General features: G+C 44.9%; 1 protein-coding gene across 4 annotated transcripts in view; it reads left to right on the top strand.

Annotated features, from left to right (window-relative positions):
• snapc4 (small nuclear RNA activating complex, polypeptide 4) overlaps positions 1–18,126 on the top strand; it is a 58,238-nt gene that overhangs the window by 6,602 nt on the left and 33,510 nt on the right. For 2 of the 4 annotated variants that reach the window (XM_041194055.1, XM_041194054.1), the window contains exons 3-4: positions 12,404–12,583; positions 17,887–18,009. In XM_041194055.1, the coding sequence (XP_041049989.1) occupies positions 12,404–12,583; positions 17,887–18,009 (303 nt within the window). Of the gene's footprint in view, positions 1–9,376; positions 9,580–12,403; positions 12,584–17,886; positions 18,010–18,126 lie in introns of all 4 variants that reach the window. The other 2 variants (XM_041194057.1, XM_041194056.1) reach the window with 2 other exon arrangements.

Below are 18,126 nucleotides of genomic sequence, written 5' to 3'. Positions count from 1 at the left end.
AGTGTGCTGATGTGTAAGGGGTGATGGAGAAGTGTATCAAGGTGTCCCGGAGGAAACGGTCCCTACGGAATGCCGATGGTGGTGGCGGGGGGGGTGCGTTGGTGAAGGGAAGATGTGTTTGGTAGCGGCATCATGCTGGAAATGACAGGTGATGATCCTTTGAATGCGAAGGCTGGTGGGGTGATATGGACAAGGAAGGAGGAAGACATGTCAGAAGAACTGTTTTGGAAAGTGGCAGATGCGACAGAGGCGAAGGAATTAAGAGAATGGGATGAAGTCCTTACTAGAAGCAGGGTGTGAGGAGCTGCAGTCGAGGTAGATTTGGGAGTGGGTGAGCTTGGAATGAATATTGGTGGATATATCACCAGAAATTGAGACAGGTCAAGGAAGGGAAGGGACATGTCAGTGATGGACCATGTGAAAGTGATGGAGGGGTGGAAATTGAAAGCAAAATTAATTTTCCAGGTCCAGATGAAAGCATGAAGTGTCCCGGAGAAGTCATCAATGTACCGGAGAAAGATTTGTGGGAGGGGGCCTGAGTAGGACTGGAACAAGGAATGTTCCACATACCCCATAAAGAGACAGGCATAACTGGGGCCCGTGTGGGTACCCATTGCCACACCACTTATTTGGAGGAAGTGAGATGAGTTTCAGGCGAAATTGTTCAGTGGGAGAGCAAGTTCAGCCAGATGGAGGAGAGTGGTGGTGGATGGGGATTGTTTGGGCCTCTGTTAAAGGAAGAAGCGGAGAGCCCTCAGACCATCCCTGTGGGGGATGGAGGTGTAGAGGGATTGGACATCCATGGTAAAGAGGAGGCGGTTGGGGCCAGGGAACTGGAAATTGTTGATATGATGTAGGGTGTCAGAGGAATCGTGGATGTAGGTGGGAAGAGACTGGACAAGGGGAAAGAGAATGGAGTCAAGATAGCAAGAAATGAGTTCCATGGGGCAGGAACAGGACCAATGCAGTCTCCTCTACATTGGAGAGACCAAACGCAGACCGGGTGACCACTTTGCGGAACACCTTCGGTCTGTCTGCAAGCATGACCCAGACCTTCCTGTCACTTGCCATTTCAACACACCACCCTGCTCTCGTGCCCACATGTCTGTCCTTGGCCTGCTGCAATGTTCCACTGACGCTCAATGCAAACTAGAGGAACAACACCTTATCTTCTGATTAGGCACTTTACAGCCTTCCGGACTTAACATGGAGTTCAACAACTCAGATCATGAACTCTCTCGTCCATCCTCACCCTTTTTTGATCCCCATTTTTCTAATAATTATTACATATTTTCTATGTATTTTTCTTTTCCCACCTATTTCTATTATTATTTTTACAATTTATTTCCATCCATTGTTTTACCTCCATCTTTTAGCCTATTTTGATCCCCTCCCCCTTCCCCACCCCCACTAGGGCCATCTGTCACTTGCTCATCTTGCTTTCCACCCTTAATGTCACCATTAGCACATCCTTTAGCTAATATCACCACCATCAACACCCCTTCGACCTTTTGTTTATGACATCTTTGGCAATCTCTCCTTTGCCTCCACCTATCACTGGCCCTCTATCCAGCTTCACCTGTCCAACCCCCCTCAAACAGCTTATATTTCACCACATTTCTATTTCTCTTTAATTCTGATGAAGAGTCATACGGACTCGAAATGTAACTCTGTCTTCCTTTCCACAGATGCTGTCAGACCCTGCTGAGTTTTTCCCAGCAATTTTTGTTTTCGTTTCAGATTTCCAGCATCCGCAGTATTTTGCTTTTAAGTTAATTTGAAGGCTGCGGCAAAGAAATTTGACATCAGTTTGAAAGTAGGAGCTAAAAAGCAGAGGTTGTTGAAGAATTTGCTCAGCACTGAACCTTGAGAAGAAAAGGCTGATCCTGATGGCAGTCAGGTTGAGTAGCTAGAATTCAAATATACAAATGACAACTTGACCTGGTGTCAGAAATGAAAAAAAACCTGAATTTGAGACACAAGGAGAAATGTAAAAACTTGAATTACAGTTCCAAAGAGCAAGAGAAAGTGGAAACCTTGAATTGCAAAGGATGAGAGAACAAGAAAAATTAGGAAGAGAGGAAAGGAATAGGGAAAAAGACTGAGTTTCAAAGAGGGAAAAAAGGCAAGAAAATTTGAACTTAACAAAGCAAGGCTTTGATTACATGAACAGGGGGTGGCAGTAAAATTTGAGGGTGACTTGGATTGAACTCTTGGTTTTGATTTGGCAAGGGATATTCACTAAATACCTAAATTCGGGGAGGCCGGACTTAAAATGTATTTTGTGTCAGTTGAACAAATTACAATAAAGCTGCAATAGCCAAAGTAAAGTTGGAGCATTTTACTGCATTGTGTGTTTGTAGAAATGGTTTTGGAGGTTTTTAAAATTCATTCATGGGTTGTGGGCTTCACTGGCTGGGCCAGCATCTATTGCCCATCCCTAGTTGCCCTTAAGACGGTGGTGGTGAGCTGCTTTCTTGAACCGCTGCACTCCCTGTGGTGTAGGTACACCCATAGTGCTGTTAGGAAGAGAGTTCCAGGGTTTTGACCCAGTGACAGTGAAGGAACGATGATATATTTTCAAGTCAGGATGGTGAGTGACTTGGCTTGAACTTACAAGTGGTGGTGTTCCTATCTATCTGCTGCCCTTGTCTTTCTAGATGGTAGTGGTATGGGTTTGGAAGGTGCTGTCAAAGGAGCCTTTGTGAGTTGCTGCAGTGCATTTGTTGCTGGTACACACTGCTGCTACTGTACATCAGTGATGGGGGCGAGTGAATGTTTGTGGATGTGGTGCCAATTAAGTGGGCTGCTTTGGCCTAGATGGTATCAAGCTTCTTGAGTGTTGTGGGAGCTACACTCATCCAGGCAAGTGGAGAGTATTCTTTCACACTCCTGACTTGTGCCATGTAGATGGTGGACAGGCTTTGGGGAGTCAGGAGGTGAGTTACCCGCCACAGGATTCCTAGCCTCTGACCTGCTCTTGTAGCCACAGTATTTATATGGCTAGTCCAGTTCAGTTTCTGGTCAATGGTAACCCCCAGGATGTTGATAGTGGGGCATTCAGCAATGGTAATGCCATTGAACATCACGGGACGATGAGTGAATTCTTTCTTGTTGGAAGTGGTCATTGCCTGACACTTGTTACTTGCCACTTGTCAGCCCAAGCCTGGATATTGCCCAGGTCTTGCTGCATATGGACATGGACTGCTTCAGTATCTGAGGAGTCATGAATGGTGCTGACCATTGTGCAATCATCAGCGAACGTCCCCACTTCTGACTCTTCTAGATGAACTGTCTGGTGACCAAGGTACAGTGAACACTGCCATTCTCACTCAATGTCTATGAGTTGATGCCAGAGGCTTACAGACAGAAATTTAAGAAACGGAGTTGGGCTTTTGTGGAACTTGCTAGGAGAAAAGGAAATAGTGTTTGGCAGGTGGTAAAGGATTGTGAAAATTGAAGCAGATTTTGAAAAGCTTTAGAGAGGTGATGCCAGTGGAAGAATTTAAAAACGGAAGGCCCCACCTGGGTGACCAGATAAGGCTGGCTGCAGTAATGGCAGATGACTGAGTTGCCTCACAAGTGTGTCCTTAACAAACCTTTGTTTTTAAACTTGCAAAAACTGGAGAGAGAATAAATCTGATTAAAGTGATGAAAATTATCCAGGGGAGAAACAGACTCTACTCAGAGTGCGAAGAGAATCCAGAAGTTAAGGTTGAGTGAAGGAAACTGACATGTTATCCTTGTATCAGAAAGGCCATGTAAAGGCTGAATGTTGGAAAATAAAAAGCAAAATTGTAGCTTTGGAAGATTGCACAGTGCTCCTCCAGAAAATAATGTCCTAATAGGTAAAACTGATGACAAACCAGTAGGTATTGTGTGGATTATTAGAAAATGAGTTGGATATGGCAGTCCATGTGATCTAGGTGTACCCACAGTGCTATTAGGGAGGGACTTCTGGATTTTGACCCAGTGACAGTGAAGGAATGGCAGCTATATTTCCAAATCAGGATAGTGTGTGGCTTGAAGGGGAACTTCCAGGTGATGGGTGTTCCCATCTATCTGCTGCTCATGTCCTTCTAGGTGGTGGAGGTTACAGGCTTGGAAGGTGCTGTCAAAGGAGCCTTTTAGAGTTGCTGCGCTGCATCTTGTAGATTGACACAGTAGCAGCAGTGTGTACAGTGTTGGAGGGAATGAATGTTGATGCTGGTGCTTGGGGTGCTTGTCAAGCTACCTGGATAGAGTCAAACCTGTTGAATGTTGTTGGAGCTGCACTCATCCAGGTATGTGGAGTATTCTATCACACTCCTAACTTCTATCTTGTAGATGGTGGACAGGCTTTGGGGAATCAGGAGGTGAGTTATTCGCCACAGAATTCCCAGCCTCTGACCTGCTCATGTAGCCACAGTATTTATTTGTTTGGTCCAGTTCAGTTTCTGAGCAGTGGTAACCCCAGGATGTCGACAGTGGGAGATTCAGCAATGGTAATGCCATCGAATATCAAGAGGAAATGGTTAGATTCTCTCTCCTTGGAGATGGTCATTGCCTACCACCTGTATGGTGCAAATGTTACTTGCCACTTAATCAGTCCAAGCCTGAATGATGTCCATGTCTTGGTGCAGATGGACATGGACTGCTTCTGTATCTGAAGAGTTGAGAATGGTGCTGAACTTTGTGCAAGGATCAGCGAATATGCCCACCTTATGATGGAAAGAAGGTCATTGACAAAGCAACTGAGAATGGTTGGGCCTAAGACACTACCCTAAGGAACTGTTGAAGTTGAATTGAAAGCAAAATACTGCAGATGCCAGAAACCTGAAATACTCAGCCTGGCAGCATCTGTGGAGAGGGAAACCATTAACGTTTTGAGTTGAATATGAACATAACCTCAATGAAGTTCTTAAAGCAGCTAGAAGATTTTGCATGACAGAAAAAATGAACTGCTTGCATATAAGCAGGCAGTGTTAAACCTGCGTCTATTGGAAAAGAAAACTGAAGGATTAAATCATAGAAACAAATTAAAAATAAAAATGATCCTGAATCCTGAAACAGGGTGAAATGAATGCAGTTGTGCAGGACAATTTGGTTGACTGGTGGGGACTTTCTTCAATGGCTTGGACATTAAAAAACATGCAGCCATGAAAAAAATTGGGATCAGGAGTTAAAAACTGAACCAATTGGTTTCGAGTGTGTTTTTAAAAGTGAAAACCCTGGTGACAATTTATTATCTGGCTTTAAAGAAGATCAAAGCAAATTGCTGAATCCAGAGGGTAAGAAACACAAAGTGAATTTCTCTTGGGATTCCAGTTCACAGCTGCCAATAGCCAGCAGCCAGATGGGTTTCCAACAATCAGCGATATTGTTCTTGGCAAAGTTAACCAGACCAAACAAATAGTAAAACCGTCGGTAATACTATCCCAGGGTCTAGACTGTACACAATCCAATATAGCTTTTAAAAAGCAACATGGCTGATGCAAAAGCTTGGTACAATCTTTTAACCGAAGACATGGAAATACTGTACAGATTACGTGCATTTTGAAAGAAAAGTGGTGGTAGTAAAAGAGAATTGGAACTCTTTTAAACTCTCCAAAAGCTGGACTTTAAATCTTAATTGTCTCATTTGGGTGATTAATACAGCTAAGCCATATGTTGCCAATGTAATGTTTAATGGTGAAATGTGACAAAAGGGAGAGAATGTTACCTGTACAGTGCTTAGTAAGTTGTTAAAATTTACAAGGTTGTAGTGGTATGGAAAACACTACTACAGCAATACTTTTTTCAGTTTTAGTGGGGAAATGTTACAAGTGCAGGACTTTACAAGACACTTAAGTTAAAGAAGACAGTTTAAAACATAAGGTGAAGCGGATTGTTCGGATGGTGGGGGGAGGCGGGATAGTGGTCATACTAAACCTCTGCCTGGAGACGGCTGCACATGATCTGGTTTTCATGGGGTTGGGGGGGTGGGCAGAAAGAAGCCCAAACCACTGAAAAGCCAGTGACAGGTTTCACACCTGGCACAGCTGCTGGAGGAGACTGGGAGAGAGAGGGAGAGACAAAAAACACCTGTTGAGACACAGGCAGGAAAAGAATTGGGATTGTCAGGAATGGGTCTTCACTGTCCTCTAATGGAAGGGAGCAGAAGTAAAGCATTTAACAGGGAAAACAGTTTTACCAGAGCTGGCTATACCTTTTTGAAGATGTCAGATACAGGAAATAGAACACTACAGCACATAAGACAGACCATTCGGCCCTTCTAGTCTGTGCTGAAATATTATTCCACTAGTCCCATTGACCTGCACCTAGTTCATAACCCTCCAGACCCCTCCCATCCATGTATCTATCTAATTTATTCTTAAAACTTAAGAGTGAGCCCGCATTTACCACGTCAGATGGTAGCTCGTTCCACACACTCACCACTCTGAGTGAAGAAGTTCCCCCTAAACCTTTCCCCTTTAACCCTAAAGCCATGTCTTCTCATGTTTATTTCTCCTAATCTAAGTGGAAAAAGCCTACTCACATTTACTCTGTCTATACCCCTCATAATTTTGTAAATTTCTATTATATATCCCCTCATTCTTCTATGCTCCAAGGAATAAAGTCCTAACCTGTTTAATCTTTCCCTGTAACTCAACTCCTTAAGACCTGGCAACATCCTAGTAAATCTTCTCTGCACTCTCTCAATCTTACTGATATCCTTCCTGTAGTTAGGCGACCGGAACTGCACACAATACTCCAAAGTTGGCCTCATCAATATCTTATACAACCTCACCATAACATCCAACTCCTATACTCAATACTTTAATTTATGAAGGCCAGTATGCCAAAAGCTTTCTTTACAACCTTGTCTACCTGTGACGCCACTTTCAGGGAACTATGTATCTGAACCCTCAGATCCTTTTGTTCCTCCGCACTCCTCAGTGCCCTACTATTTACTGTGTTTGTCCTACCTTGGTTTGACCTTCCAAAATGCAACACCTCACACTTTTCCGCATTAAATTCCATCTGCCATTTTCTGGCCCATTTTTCCAGTTGGTCCAGATCTCTCTGCAAGCTTTGAAAGCCTTCCTCGCTGTCCACTACGCCTCCAATCCAAACTCTGCACTCTCAAAATTTCGCCTTTGAATGCCTTTCACTTACTGAACACATCCTTGCCAGAAAACAACTTATGCCAATCCACTCTTCCTAGATCCTTTCTCATTTCCACAAAATTGGCCTTTCTCCAATTTAGAATCTCAACTCGTGGACCAGACCTGTCCTTATCCATAATTAGCTTAAAACTAATGACATTGTGGTCACTGGACCCAAAATGTTTGCCTACACATACTTCTGTCACCTGACCTGTCTGGTTCCCTAATAGGAGATCAAGTATTGCATCCTCTCTCATTGGTACCTCTATATATTGATTTAGAAAACTTTCCTGAACACATTTGACAAACTCCAAACCATCCAGCCCTTTTACAGTATTGGGAATCTCAGTCAATATGTGTAAAGTTAAAATCTCCTACTGTCACAACTTTCTGTTTCTTACATTGGTCTGCTATCTCTCTACAGATTTGCTCCTCCAATTCTCTCTGACTTTTGGGCGGTCTATAATACAATCCTCTTAGTGTGGTCACACCTTTCCCATTCCTCAGCTCCACCCATATGGCCTCTGTAGACGAGCCCTCCAGGCTGTCCTGCTTACGCACAGCTGTGATATTTTCCCTGACTAGTAATCACACTCCTCCCCCTTTCATCCCTCCCCCTCTATCACGTATGCAACAATGAAACCCCGGAACATTGAGCTGCCAGTCCTGCCCCACCTGCAACCAAGTCTCACTAATAGCAATAATGTCGTAATCCCACGTGCCAATCCACGCCCTAAGCTCATCTGCCTTTCCGACAATACTCCTTGCATTGAAATAGATGCACCTGAGAACATTTCTATCACGTACGGACCCTTGATTTCTGTCTATACATGCATTCCTCACTTGACCTTTATGATCCTCCACCTCACTATCTGCTCTAACACTCTGGTTCCCCTCCCCCTGCAAACCTAGTTTAAACACCCCGGAGCAGCACTAGCAAACCTACCTGCGAGGATGTTAGTCCCCCTCCAGTTCAGGTGCAAACCGTCCCGTCAGAACAGGTCCCACCTTCCCTGGAACAGAGCCCAATTGTCCAAAAACATGAAGCCCTCCCTCCTGCACCATCTCCTTAGCCACGTATTTAGCTGCATTATTTCTAGCCTCACTAGCACATGTCACGGGTAGCACTCCTGAGATCATAACCCAGGAGGTCCTGTCCTTTAACTTAGCACCTAACTCCCTAAACTCTCTTTGCAGGACCTCCTCCTTCCTATCCACATCATTGGTCCCTACATGGACCACGACATCTGGCTGCTCACCCTCCCTCCTGAGAATACTGAGAACTCAATCTGAGATATCGCGGACCCTGGCACCAGGGCGGCAACAGACCATCCGGGATTCTCAATCTGTCCCACAGAACCTCCTATCTCTGGAATCTTTGATCATTAGGACTGTGGTGACTTGGAAAGAATTTGTCGAAGTCTGCCTTGCTGTGGAAGATGGTTCTGGAACACTCAGGCTGAGTGGAATGATTTTCAAAGGACACTAGAAGATTCAGTCTGGCCTGCTGGAAAGCTAGAAGGAACTTGTAGCGTAATCATTAATGATACATAGCTGCCAGAAGTGTGGCATAAAGTTAAAAATGTTTCATAAGGCATAGAACTTGACGTGCCCCTAGCCAAGCTGTTCCAGTACAGCTACAACATTGGCATCTACCCAGAATGTGGGAAATTGCCCTGACACAATGCAGGATAAATCCAACCTGGCCAATTACTGTCCACCAGCCTACTCTTGATCATTAGTAAAGTGATGGAGGGGGTCATCAATAGTTCAATCAAGTAGCAATTGCTTATCAATAACCGGCTCACTGATGCTTAGTTTGGGTTCCGGCAGGTTCACTCAGCTTCTGACCTCATTACGGCCTTGGCACAAACATGGACAAAAGAGTTGAACTCCCGAGGTAAGAGCGACTGCCCTTGACATCGAGGCAGCATTTGACTGAGTATGCATCAAGGAGCCCTAGCAAAACTGGAGTCAATAAGAATTGGGAGGAAAACTCTCCATTAGAACAAAGGAAGAAGATCTCCATCAGCCAACCAAATTGTCCCGCATAACAATTGCATTCACTTCACCTTGTTTAAATTCAGGATCATTTTTATTTTTAATTTGTTTCTGATTTAATCCTTCAGCTTGCTTTTCCAAGAGATGCAAGTTTAACACTGCCTGTTTATTTGCAAGCAGTTCATTTTTTCTGTCATGCAAAATCCTCTAGCTGCTTTAAGAACTTTGATGCAGGTCAATCATCTCAGTTCCAGGACATCGCTGCAGGAGTTCCTTGGACCAACCATCTTCAGCTGCTTCATCAGTGGCCTTCCTTCTATCACAAGGTCATAAGTGTGGATGTTTGAGATGATTGCACAATATTCACCATTCGCCACTCCTCAGACACTGAAGCAACCCATGTCCAAATGCAGCAAGACCTGGACAATATCCAGGCTTCGGTTGACAAGTGGTAAGTAACATTCGTGCCAGACAATAACCATCTCCAACAAGAGAGAATCTAACCATCGCCCCTTGACAATCAATAGCATTACTATCGCTGAGTCCCCCACTATCAACATTTTGGGGGCTACCATTGACCAGAAACTGAACTGGACTAGCCATACAAATACTATAGCTACAAGCAGGTCAGAAGCTAGGAATCCTGCGGCGAGTAACCCGCCTTCTGACTCAAAACCTGTCCACCAGCTACAAGGCACAAGTCGGGAATGTGATTGAATACTCTCCACTTGCCTGGATGAGTGCAGCTCCCACAACACTCCAGAAGCTTGACACCATCCAGGACAAAGCCCACTTGATTGGCACCACATCCACAAACATTCTCACCCTCCAACACCAACGACCTGTAGCAGCAGTGTGTACATCTACAAGATGCACTGCAGGAACTCACCAAGCTTCCTTAGGCAGCACATTCCAAACCCATGACCACTACCATCTAGAAGGGCAAGGGCAGCAGACACATGGGAACACCACCACCTGGAAGTTCCCCTCCAATCCATTTGCTATCCTGACTTGGAGATATATCGCCGTTCCTTCACTATCACTGGGTCAAAATCCTGGCACTCCCTCCCTAACTGCACTTTGGGTGTACCTTCACCACATGGACTGCAGCGGTTCGAGAAAGCAGCTCAGCACTACCTTCTCAAGGGCAATCAGGGATGGGCAATAACTGCTGGCTCAGCCAGTCATGCCCACATCACATAAATGAACAAAAAATTTTGGTTACGTGAGTTAATGCAAAACGCACATTTTGGTGTATTAGTAGCCTGTTAATTAATGTCTGGACTATGTTGGTTTTAATTTGCTTGTGATAGTAAAAGTCTCAATATGAAATCTTGTCATTCAGCTATTTCTATTGGTCACTCAGAAATTCATCTCTCTTTATAAGTTATTGGTTTCTATGGGTCTGTACAGCTAATGCTCAAGCTTTCATTCTCATGCAGCTTTCACAAGACTGTTAGAGGTTGTGTAGTTGGATCATCCTCAGGCCCAGGTGTTTCCTCCCAGTGCTTGTTAACTAGATATTGGAAGTGCAAAGGTTACCCCTCTTTTCTCACTTGCTTATTCTTCCCTCCTAGCTGGGTCATTTAGAAAAAAATTCCCTGTGTCCCACATGCACTTTCCACCAGAGTTCACTGGATGGCGATCTGCACAATGTCTCCTATCTAGTGTCAGCTGCACAGTTGGATCTATAGCTACATCCAGTTGTTATTATATACAGCAAAAAAAACTGAGGCCCCTGTACCAGGTCCCTTGGGAACATTCCTGGCACCGTCCTCCAATCAATGACTTCCGTTTATACCTGCGCTCTTATCTCCTACATTACTACAGTGCCTACACGTCACCACTTCATTGAATGTAAAGTGTTTTGAGACATCCTGTGGTTGTGAAAGGTGCTTTATAAATGTAAGTTTTTTAACCTCCCCACTAATTACTGACCCATGTCATGAGATTACCACCAATTCTGTGTTCCCATTTCTGCTGATATGATGACATAAGAAATAGGAGCAGGAGTAAGCCATTCAGCCCCTTGAGCCACCTCCACCATTCAATGAGATCATGGCTGATCTACTTCCACACCATTTTCCTGCACTATTTCTATTTTCCTGCACTATTTCTGTTTCCCTTGATGTTTTTAATATGCAGCAATCTATACATCTCCGTCTTGAATATCCTCAGTGACTGACCCTCCACAGCCCTCTGAGATAGAAAATTCCGAAGATTCACCACCCCCTGAGTGAACAAATTCCTCTTCGTCGCAGCCCTAAATGGCCTGCTCCTTATTCTGAGACTGTCCTCTGGTTCTAGACCCTCCAGCCAGGGGAAACATCCTTCCTGTATCTGTCCTGTTGAGCCCTATAAGAATTTTGAATGTTTCAATGAGATCACCTCTCCATTCCTCCAAACTCAAGAGAATAAAGGCCCAGACTAGTTAATCTTGCCTCATAGGACAATCCTTCCATCCCAGTGATTTATCTGGCGAGCCTTTGTTGCACTCCCTCTAAGGCAAGGATATCTTTCCTTAGACAAGGAGACAGAAACTGTGCACCATACTCCAGGTGCAGTCTTACCAAGGCCCTGTATAGCTGCAGTAAGACCTCTTTACTCCTATACTCAAAACCTCTTGCAATGAAGGCCAACATACTCTTTACCTTCCTAATTGCTTGCTTCAATGACCCATGAACAAGGAAGAGTCTTTGCACCCTCACAACTCTCACTTCCACCTTCTACAAACTTGGAAATATTACATTTAATCCCCACACCTAAATCATTAATATAGATTGTGAACAGCTGGGGCTCAAGCACTGATCCTTGTGGTACCCCACTAGTCCCAGCCTGCCAACCTGAAAATGACCCATTTTAATTCTGCTCTGTTTTCTGTCCGTTAACCAGCACTCAGTCCATGTCAGTATATTCCCCCAATCCCGTGTGCTCTCATTTTGGTTACTAACCTCTTCTGTGGGACCTTATCAAAAGCTTTCTAAAAATCTAAATATATCATATCCACCGGTTCCCCCTCATCTATTCTGCTAGTTACACCCTCAAAAAAAACTCTGACAGGTTTGTTTATACATGCTTTTCCTTTCATAAACCCATGTTGACTCTGCCCAGTCCTACCATTATTTTCTCAGTGCCCTGTTATCACATCCTTTATTATGCCTCCTGTGTGGGGAGCATCTGGGCAACATCCCTAGGAGCTCTCCTAGCCATTATTTTAAGAAAATGTAGATGTAAAGAGAGGAAGATGGAAGGAGTAACTTTTGGTTTGTGTTCAGGAGCAGGCTCTCACCGGAGAGATGGTACCTCAGCTCCCAGACAATAATACAGACGATGAGGGAGACGACCTCCCTGAGGACCCTGAGACCTGCCTGCAGATGAACCTGGTTTACCAAGAGGTGATTGTGGAGAAACTGCAGGACCTCGAATTGCTGCTTACCCACAATAAGGAGCAACAAGTGAGTGAGAGAGATTTTGGGGAGGGACAGGGTCCTTTGGGAGTAGAGCTGCTGCATTAATCCCATTCTTTTTCTATTGGAGCTGCCAGTGAGGAATCAATGTGAAATGTTTGCTCCTGGGCTGCCTGTGGGGCAGGGACTGAGAGGGGAGCCACTGATGTCTACAATCCCTCATCACTGCTAGATTTACCTATACTGACAATGAACAAACCTGGAGGGTTGGTGGTGAAGAACAGGAGGAGGCTATTCAGCCTTTGAGCCTGTCCTGTGTTTCGATTAGAATTAGATTTCCAGCTCCAGGTTTTTGAGGGTGAGAGTTTGAGATTTCCACCACCTTTTTGTGTGAAGAAGTGCATTTTGGACGTCCAATCCCTCTACACCTCCATCCCCCACGAGGATGGTCTGGTGGCTCTTCGCTTCTTCCTTGAACAGAGGCCTGAACAATCCCCATCCACCACTACTCTCCTCCTGTGGCTGAACTTGTTCTCACACTGAGCAATTTCTCCCTTAACTCCTCTTACTTCCTCCAAGTAAAAGGTGTGGCTATGGGTACCCGCATGGGCCCCAGCCATGCCTGTCTCTTTATGGGGTATGTGGAACATTCCTTGTTCCAGTCCTACTCCGGCCCCCTCCCACAACTCTCTTTCTCCGGTACATCGATGATTACTTCAGTGCTGCTTCATGCTCTCGTCGGGACCTGGAAAAATGTATTAATTTTGCTTCCAATCTCCACCCCTCCATCATTTTCCATGGTCCATCTCTGACACTTCCCTTCCCTTCCTTGACCTCTGTCACAATTTCTGTTGATAGACGTCCACCAATATCCATTATAAGCCTACCAACTCCCAAATCTACCTTGACTACAGCTCCTCACACCCCGCTTCCTGTAAGGACTCCATCCCATTCTCTCAGTTCCTTCGCCTCTGTCGCATCTGTTCTGATGATGCCACTTTCAAAAGCAGTTCCTCTGACATGTCCTTCTTCCTTAACCGAGGTTTTCCAGCCGCGGTGGTTGACAGGGCCCTCAACCGTGTCCAGCCCATCTCCCGCGCATCTGCCCTCACGCCTTCTCCTCCCTCCCAGTAACATGATAGGGTCCCCCTTGTCCTCACTTATCACCCCACCAGCCTCTGCATTCAAAGGATCATCCTCCACTATTTCCGCCAACTCCAGCATGATGCCACCACCAAACACATCTTCCCTTCACCCCCCCCCACTGTCGGCATTCCGTAGGGATCGTTCCCTCTGTGACACCCTGGTCCACTCCTCCATCACCCCCTTCTCCTCAACCCCCTCCCACGGCACCTTCCCATGCAACCACAGAAGATGTAACACCTGCCCCTTCACTTCCCTCGACTTAGTCTACTGCATTTGTTGCTCCCAACGTGGTTTTCTCTACATTGGAGAGACCAAACACGGACTGGGTGACCGCTTTGCAGAACACCTTCGGTCTGTCCGCAAGCATTACCCGGACCTCCCTGTTGCTTGCCATTTCAACACTCCACCCTGCTCTCATGCCCACATGTCTGTCCTTGGCTTGCTGCATTATTCCAGTGAAGCTCAACGCACCTCATCTTCCGACTAGGCACTTTACAGCCTTCCAGACTGAATATTGAGTTAATCAATTTTAGATCATGAACTCCCTCCTCCATCCCCACCTCCTTTCTGTTTCTTCCCCCTCCTTTTTGTTTTTTCCAATAATTTATATAGATTTTTCGTTTCCCACCTATTTCATTATTTTTAAATGTATTTCCCCATTGTTTATCTCTACCTTTTAATATTCCTTCACCCCACCCCACTTGAGCTATCTGTACCTTGTCTATCCTGCTTTCTACTCTTAATTAGCATATTCCTTTAGATAATATCACCACCTTCAACACCTCTTTGTCCTTTTGTCTGTAACATCTTTTGGTTATCTCCACCTATTACTGCCTTCTTGTCCCAACAACCCCCCACCCCCCACCTTAAACCAGCTTATATTTCACCCCTTTCCTATTTTTACTTAGTTCTGTTGAAGGGTCATGAAGACTTGAAACGTCAGCTGTGCTCTTCTCCGCCGATGCTGCCAGACCTGCTGAGTTTGTCCAGGTATTTCTGTTTCTGTTTTTGTTTTGGATTTCCAGCATCTGCAGTTCTTTGCTTTTATATCTTCCTATATCACTCCTTGATTTAAGATTTTACCCCCTTGTTCTGAACTCCCCAACCAGAGGAGCTAGTTTCTCTCTCTAATTTAGAGACACTTTGATTAATTTACCTTTTAATCTTCAATATTCAGTAATACAAGCCTAGTTTATGCAACTGGTCCTCATATAATTTAACCCATTTAGCTCCAGTGTCATTCTTTGTTGCTCCCCATTCAAGGCCAATAGAATTGTAGAATGGTTACAGCACAGAAAGGAGGCCGTTTGGCCCATCATGCCCATGTAGCTCACTGGAAGAGCAACTCGCCTAATTCCACTCTCGTGCCTTTTCCTCATAACACTGCAATTTTTTTCTCTTCAGATAATGATCCAAATCCCTTTTGAAAGCCATGATTGAATCTGCCTCTACCGCAATCTCATGCAGTGCATTCCAGATCCTAACCACTTGCTGCATAAAAAGAACATGTTTTCTCTCATGTCACCTTTGGTTCTTTTGCCAGTAACCTTAATCAGTTGTCCTCTGGTTCTCAACCCCTCCACCAAAGGCTACAGCTTCTAGCTATCTACTCTGTCCTGACCCTTCATGATTTTGAACATTTCTCCTCAACCTCCTTTTCTTTAAGGCAAACAGCCCCAGTTTGTAAAATCTATCTGCGTAACTGAAGCCCCTCATCTCTGGAACCATTTCTTCCGCAACATCTCCAATGCCTTCACATCCTTGGTGCCCAGAATTGGACACGCTGCTCCAGTTGAAATCAAACTAGTGCTTTATAAAGGATCATCATAACTTCCTTGCTATTGTACTCTACGTCTCTATTTATAAAACCCAGTATTCTTATTAACTGCATTTTCAACCCACCTTGCCACTTTCAACAATTTGTGCTCCTATACCCTAAGGTCCCTCTATTCCTGTACCCCTTTTAGAATTGTACCCTCTATTTTATGTTGCCTCTGCTCATTCTTTCTACCAAAATGCATCACTTCACACTTCTCTACATCAAATTTCATCTGTCCATGCTAGCAGCCTGCCTTTGCCCTCTTGAAACCTGTTACTATCCACTTCACAAACTTCCAAGTTTTGTCATCCTTTGAGTTCCTGCATATTCAATTCTAGGTCATTAAAATAGGTCAAGAAAAGTGGTGGTTCCCTGGGGAACCCCATGTTATATCCTCCAATCCAGAAAACAACTGTTCACAGCTATTCTGTTTCCTGTCATTCAGCCAACTTCATATCCATGCTGCCACTCACCATCTCCTTTATTCCACGGATTTTAATTTTGCTGACAAGCCTATTATGTGGCACTTTATGAATTGCCTTCTGGAAGTTCATGTACATCACATCAACTGGATAGCCCTCATCAATCCTCTCTGTTACCAATAAAAAAAATCAATCAAATTAGTTCAACGCACTTTGCCCTTGATGAATCCATACTGGCTTTCCTTAATGGGCCCTGGCAATATTCCAGCAATAGGACTGAAGACTTGTGCTCCAGAACTTGCCACATCCCTATCCAAGCTGTTCCAGTACAGTTACAACACTGGTATCTATCTGGCTATGTGGAAAATTGCCCAAATATGTCCTGTACACAAAAAGCAGGAAAAATCCAACCTGTCCACTTACCATCCCATAGTCTACACTCGATCATCAGTAAAGTAATGGAAGGGGTCATCAACAGTGTTATCAAGCAGCACTTGTTTGGCAACAACCTGCTCACTGACATGTAGTTTGGGTTCCGTCAGGGCCACTCAGCCCCTGACCTCAATACAGCCATGGTTCAAACATGGACAAAAGAGCAGAACTCCCGAGGTGAGGTGAGAGTGACTGCAGTTGATATCAAGGCCACATTCAACCAAGTGTGGCGTCAAGGAACTCTAGCAAATCTGGAGTCAATGGGAATTGGGGAAAACTCCCCACTGGTTGGAGTCCTATCTAGCACAAAGGAAGATGGTCGTGGTTGTTGGAGGTCAGTCATCTCAGCTCCAGGATGTCACTTCAGGGGTCCCTCAGGGTAGTGTCCCCGGTCCAACCATCTTCAGCTGCTTCATCAATGACCGACCTTCCATCATGAGATCAGAAGTGGAGATGTTCACTGATGATTGCACAATATTCAGTACCATTCATGACTTCTCAGTTACTGAAGCAGTCCATGCCCAAATGCAGCAAGACCTGGACAATATCCAGGCTTGGGCTGACAAGTAACATTCGCACCACTCGGGTGTCAAGCAATGACCCCCTCCAACAAGCGAGAATCCAACCATCGCCCCTTGATGCTCAATGGCATTACCATCACTGAATCCCCCACTATCAACATCCTGGGGGTTACCATTGACCAGAAACTGAACAGGACTAGCCATACAAATACTGTGGCTACAAGAGCAGGTCAGAGGCTAGGACTCATGCAACAGGTAACTCACTCCCTGACTCTCCAAAGCCTGTCCTCCATCTACAAGGAACAGGTCAGAGTGTGATGGAATACTCCTCACTTGCCTGGATGAGTGCAGCTCCCACAACACTCCAGAAGCTTGACACCATCCAGGACAAAGCAGCCCAGTTGATTGGCATCACATCCAAAACATTCACTCACTCCACCACTGACGCACAGTAGCAGCAGTGTGTACCATCTACAAGATGCACTGCAGGAATTCACCAAGGCTCCTTCGACAGCACCTTCCAAACCCATGACCTCTACCATCTAGAAGTACAAGGGCAGCTGATAGATGGGAACACCACCACCTAGGAGTCCCCCTTCAAGTCACTCACCATCCTGACTTGGAAATATATTGCAGTTCCTTCACTGTCGCTGGATCAAAATCCTGGAACTAACTCCCCATCAGCACTGACACCACATGGACTGCAGCGGTTCAAGAAGACAACACACCAACACCTTCTCAAGGGCAATTAGCAATGGGCAATAAATGCTGCCTCAACCAGTGAAGCCTGCATCCCGTGAATGGATTTTGAACTTTAAAAAATCAGATGAATTAATAATTATGTCCCAGATTATTGCTTCTAAAAATGTTTTTAGCGCAGTTAAACTGACTGGTCTGTAGCTGCTGGACATATCTTTGTACCCTTTTTATATCCTTTCTGAGGCGCGGTGACCGTATTCAATCAATGCCCCTGCCCTGGCAGTGAATAAGTGTCCTCATTCTCTCCTGCAGTCTGAAATCATGTGTGACCTGGCTGGAAATGGGATAGAAAAACCGAAATCCAAGAACCAGTCAGCCACATTGTACCTGGGGCACTTTCTGAAACCATATTTCAAGGATAAAGTCACTGGCCTTGTGAGTATTTTTGGACTTGACAATTTAACTTTATTAATGTATATATTTGTTTGTGGTGCTGGATGCTTCAGCTGTGTCAGCTGCTTGGTGGATTGGACCAGATCTGTCATGTCTCCC

Source organism: Carcharodon carcharias, chromosome 8 (genome assembly GCF_017639515.1).
Source record: "Carcharodon carcharias isolate sCarCar2 chromosome 8, sCarCar2.pri, whole genome shotgun sequence".
NCBI lineage: Eukaryota > Metazoa > Chordata > Chondrichthyes > Lamniformes > Lamnidae > Carcharodon > Carcharodon carcharias.
This window is presented reverse-complemented; position numbering and strand designations above follow the sequence as displayed.